This window comes from Centropristis striata, chromosome 23 (assembly GCF_030273125.1).
Source record: "Centropristis striata isolate RG_2023a ecotype Rhode Island chromosome 23, C.striata_1.0, whole genome shotgun sequence".
Taxonomy (NCBI): Eukaryota; Metazoa; Chordata; class Actinopteri; order Perciformes; family Serranidae; genus Centropristis; species Centropristis striata.
This window is the reverse complement of record NC_081539.1, coordinates 30,238,192-30,243,830: the sequence shown is the minus strand read 5'-3', so window position 1 is coordinate 30,243,830 and position 5,639 is coordinate 30,238,192. Positions and strand designations below refer to the sequence as shown.

Genomic DNA, 5,639 nt, shown 5'->3' with positions numbered 1-5,639 from the left:
TCTGTTTCCCCTTATTGTGTCATTTTTGTGTCCTTGTTTCAACTTTTTATTAAATATGTTGCATCAAATTCACATTAAAATTTCCAAGTTGATAAAGTAAATACATTTTCTTTTATACTTTCAATTTAATATTATGTAAAAAGATTGGCAAATAATCACACTGTTTTATTGACAGCCAGGGTAGCCAATTAAGATGTCATACACCCTTGGTGCTCTGCTTTATGGTAAATGTCTATAACACAGCTATTTACATGCCTCATATTAGTTCAATTAAAGCTTAATTGTGATCGTAACATTGGATACCAAAGCTACAGCAGAAAAGAAAATTATATATATGTGTGTATATATATATATATATATGTGTATATATATATGTATATATATGTATATGTATATATATATGTATATATATATGTATATGTATATATATATGTATATGTATATATATATGTATATATGTATATGTATATATGTATATATATATGTATATATATATGTATATGTATATATATGTATATGTGTATATATATGTATATATATATGTATATGTATATATATATATATATGTATATGTATATATATATATATATATGTATGTATATATGCATGCATGTATGTATATATATGTATATATGTATATGTATGTATGTATATATATATGTATATATGTGTATTTGTGTATATATATATATATATATAATGCTTGACTTGTTTACAATCAGTATTTAGTTGTAATGACAGTGGCTGAACATGAGAGGGCGCCGAAGACACATGTCTGTTGCAGAAGTTTCCAGATAAGCCGAAGAAGAAGAAGAAAACTTCCCAGCGTGCAATTCGGCGCGCGAATTTGGATTTTGTTTTGAAGTGACAAACATGAGAAAACATGAGAGCGCTGCAGAAATGATAATATAATTCCCTGTGAACCTGTAAGTGTTTATTGAACTAATTTATTGTGTCTTGTGTCTTAAGTCTTGTTCATTTTGAAAGGCGGCAGTCTGTCTAATTTGACGTTATCTAGTTAAATGTGCAAAACGGTAACGCTGTCAATGTTTACGTTAATTGTAACGTTAAGCTAAGCTAACGTTAGCTAAGTTAACGTTAGCTATCTATGAGTTGTACTTCTTTGTAATGTTCTCCATATCGTCACCCTGTTAAAATAATCACCTAACTAATTTTTCAAGTTTTGCAGGAAACACAAAAAACTTCACCAAAAGTGTAACATGACATTTATTGATAATTTCACTTAAAAAGGATGGCTATAGGCATAGTAATAACACTGTGCGTAACGTATGTAACTTAAGAGAAATATAACTTAGGCAATTTTTTGAACGTGCCTTTGTGACTTAAGCAAGATATGGTAACACTTTATTTTGAAGGTGTCTATATAAGAGTGACACAAGCCTGTCAGAAACATGACATGACAAGTATCATGAGCATTAATGTTACTTCAAAGTGTCATTATTGTTCATGACACATCCCATGTCATGTTTATGACACGCTCATGTCACTCTTATGTAGACACCTTAGAGCAGGGGTGTCAAACTCAAATACACATTGGGCCAAAATTTAAAACTTGGACAAAGTCACGGGCCAACATTGATATTTATTGAAAAAATTGACCTAAACATAGGGTTATATAAAATAATTTAAATAAATAATAAAATTTAAATAAAAATCGTATGTCCCTTTATTTTATATGCGGCCTTCTTTAAATTTAAATTTAACAGTAATCTTTTTCCACAGGCTAAAAATAAATGTAAGAATAAAATAACAATAATAAACCAAATGACTAATAATAATCTCCTTCAATGAATGTGCAACCATTCAAGCCTTGGACTAGCAAGAAAAAGTGCATAAAGACAACTTTAATTGTTGCTCAGTTTGCTCCACACTGATCTACTGTGTTCAAGCCAAAACACCAGCAGAGCATTCTGGGATTTGTAGTATTATTTGCAATGTATAATAATAATTTGGTATTGCCTTGCGGGCCAAATATAATTATACTGCGGGCCAAATTTGCCCCGCGGGCCAGAGTTTGACACCTCTGCCTTAGAGTAAAGTGTTACCAATATTAGTGTCAACAATAAAACACTGATCAACTAAACTGATAACTAAACAATCTCCCTCTAGCTCTTCTTTGCTGGGTTCTTATCTGATGCCTATGAATGTGGCAAATAGAAGAAAGAAGTGATGATCTTAAAGGGGTAAAATCATGATCTGATCAGCTGAGGATGGAGGAGATTTTACTATCATGAGGAGATGATTTAGGCAAAAAATGACTTATTTTAACAGTGTGATGATATACAAATGGTGACGGAATAAATAATTAAACAATATATACAGGTAGTATATATGTGGTCCGTGCATTTATGGTGACATTATCAGAGTGACGGCCTCAGTGATCTGTAGCGCGTACCAGAGGGGAGAGGTTGGAAAAGATTGTGTCCAGAAGATTGTAGTGTACCGGTACTTAACTTTATAATACTAGAGAACATCTGGGGATATCGGGGACACAAGTAAGGATAAGAGGATTGGAAGGTATTTTACCACATTTTGTTGACATCATTAGAAACTGCTGTAACTGGATATACGAGGCTGATCTTGTAGAGTACTGTAATGCTACTAGTTTGTATTTGAGCTGCATTAAGTGACCAGCATGTGCACGTGGTCATTTAATCATAAATACATACACTACCGGTCAAAAGTTTTAGAACACCCCAATTTTTCCAGTTTTTTATTGAAAATCAAGCAGTTCAAGTCAAATGAACAGCTTGAAAGGGTCCAAAGATAAGTGGTGAACTGCCAGAGGTAAATAAAAAAAGGTAAAATATGACGTACATTTAGAATTATACAAGTAGGCCTTTTTTTAGGGAACAAGAAATGGGTTAACAACTTAACTCTATGGAGTCTTGGGCTATTTTGTTCTTTTTTTGAATTCTTTTCATGTCTTTGTAAGTCATTTTGTGTCTTTTTTAGTCATTTTGTGTCTTTTGGTGTCTTTTTTGGTCATTTTGTGTCTTTTTTTTTGGTCCTTTAGTCCAACATAAAATGTGATTTTGAATCTTTTTTTTACTTTCAAAACACTATCATGCTCAATAAAGAATTTTAAATGTTGCAAATGTGCATTCATTTCAGAGTACACTGAGACATTAAACTGCATCATTTTCAATTAAATTCTGGAAAAGTTGGGGTGTTCAAAAACTTTTGACCAGTAGTGTACATACAGAAATATGTGATTCATATTTTTTTCCTTCCAGGTAGTGTTAACAGTGAATGGAGGATGAGCAGCCCAGGACAGAGCAGCGGAACATCCAACTCAGCCGACCGCTTTGAGGATTTATGGAGGCAGCTCGGAGAGTGCCACCAAAATGCTTTTCAAGGTAGGCTGACCCATGATGGATTGTATGGAGACATAAAGTGAGTTTCAAAGGTTAATGTAGGTTATACTGAAGTCACATCCGACAATTAAAACGTTCATACTCTTTTATTCAACACTGCACTTGTTATTGTTTTTAGAACTCGAGGCAAAAGTGAGCAAGTTGAAAAAGGAGCGCTGCTTGTGAGTAAACTGTGTCACTCACCTTTAAATATAACGATGAAGATGACAATAACATGAGTATTTTGGATCCATGCTTTAGAAAATGATTTGTAAATTCAGAAAATTGTGTCCATTAGCTACCTGTCTTTGCAATTTGTTTTCTTCAGAGATGCTCAGAGACTTGAGGTCTTCTACACTCGCACCCAGCAGCTGAAGGAGCAGAACAAATCCCTGCAGGATGCCATCAGTCTCCTGGAGGAAAGGTACCGTCCTCCACAGCAAGTTCACTTTGTTTAAAAAACAACAACAAAAAAAAACATTATGTTACGAAGAACAGCAACTTTTTGAACTTATTTTTTTACTGTTTTCAGGTTGCGTGCAGGAGAGTGTGATCGATGTGCCGTTTTAGAGGAGAACCTAAAAAATAACCAAGATCAAAATTTACACCTCATCGACAAACTGAGTGAGATTACTTATTATTATTATTATTATTATTGTTATTATTATTATTATTAGATGGAGAAGTAATGGACTGCAGCACAACACTCTCCCTGTTAAAACATTTCCCCAGTACCTCTGTTTATGGCTTTCCCATCAGCCTCAGTTGTATTTTGTTTTTAGTGCTAATTAGCAAATGTTTGCATCTACAGTACAGGCCAAAAGTTTGGACACACCTTCTCATTCAATGTTTTTCCTTTATTTTCATGACTGTTTACATTGTAAATTCATCAAAACTATTAATGAACACATGTGGAATTATGTACTTAACAAAAAAGTGTGAAATAACTGAAAACATGTCTTATATTCTAGTAAGCAAAGGGTGGTTACTTTGAGGAATCTAAAATACAAGACATGTTTTCAGTTATTTCACACTTTTTTTTGTTAAGTACATAATTCCATATGTGTTTATTCATAGTTTTGATGCCTTCAGTGAGAATCTACAATGTAAATAGTCATGAAAATAAAGAAAAACGCATTGAATGAGATGGGTGTGTCCAAACTTTTGGCCTGTACTGTAAGTACACTCTAAATCCAGTCCTACAGAGCTGCTAGCATGGCTGTAAACTCATGCAATACAGTCTTGAATTGCATATAGACAAGCTTGTGTTGATTAGAATCCATGGCATGTAAAACTACTGCATATTGATGTTTTATTTTGACTATTCTATTGTACCACAAGATATGACTGTGATTCAGCATATGTGAAACCCTTCTATGTGTTGTTTCTTCCCCAGAGAATGAAAGAAACAGCCTTGAGGATGAAAACAGAAATCTACACGCTGAACTGCAAAAATTAAAGATGTCCCGGTAAGCTTTGAATGAATGCTTTATTTCGGTTACAAAAAAAAAACAGACAACAAAATAAAATCATGTTTTTACAAAAGAATCCATCCGACAGCAACCGAAAAAGGAAAAGGCTGAAGCCCCACTAAAGGCTTATTTTTGCCTCTCCTGTACCATCTACATGTATACATTATATACATTACATTAACTGAGTAATTCACATTGTTACAAAACACATGATACCTTAAACTGAAAAATCAAATTTCATTGTAACCCTTGATAATTTTAGATTTTAAAGTCTTCTTGAAAACTAACATAGAATTACACATCTTTATGTCATCATTTAGTCCATTCCATAATTTTACACCCAAAACTGACACACATCTGTATTTGAGATTAGTTCTGACTTTGTGAGTTTCAAACATTAGCATTAACCCCCTTAAGTTATATTGTAAGCTCTTTAAGTGTTTATGTCATGTTTTGTCAATATGTTCTCAGTGGAATAGTAAAAATGTTAAAATAATGGAAAAGCATGCAATTTTCTATTTCTTATCAGACATTTTCTTTTTTTGTGCGGGCAGTACGTTTTACATTTTACTTTATTTATTTTTATCCCATTTTTAATTTATTTTATCTTATTGCATCTTACTGTTCTATTGTTTACTACGTCTCTTTGTATTGTGTTATGTATTTATTGTTTGTGCAGCACTTTGGAAACCTTGTGTTTGCTAAAATTGTGCTATATAAATAAAGTGGATTGGATTGGATTGGATTTTCTGTAAAAGTTGCCCAAGATAACTGAGTACTGTAGGACCTG

At 32.8% G+C, this 5,639-nt stretch overlaps 1 protein-coding gene across 1 annotated transcript in view; it reads left to right on the top strand.

Moving 5' to 3' along the window:
* The first annotated feature begins 3,263 nt into the window (after positions 1 to 3,263).
* The window catches only part of LOC131961836 (DNA endonuclease RBBP8-like), an 8,371-nt gene continuing 5,995 nt past the window's right edge, over positions 3,264 to 5,639 (top strand). The window contains exons 1-5 of the mRNA XM_059326740.1: positions 3,264 to 3,380; positions 3,517 to 3,559; positions 3,706 to 3,801; positions 3,910 to 4,001; positions 4,774 to 4,846. Coding sequence (XP_059182723.1) covers positions 3,281 to 3,380; positions 3,517 to 3,559; positions 3,706 to 3,801; positions 3,910 to 4,001; positions 4,774 to 4,846 — 404 coding nt within the window. The 5' untranslated portion in view covers positions 3,264 to 3,280. The remainder of the gene's footprint in view (positions 3,381 to 3,516; positions 3,560 to 3,705; positions 3,802 to 3,909; positions 4,002 to 4,773; positions 4,847 to 5,639) is intronic.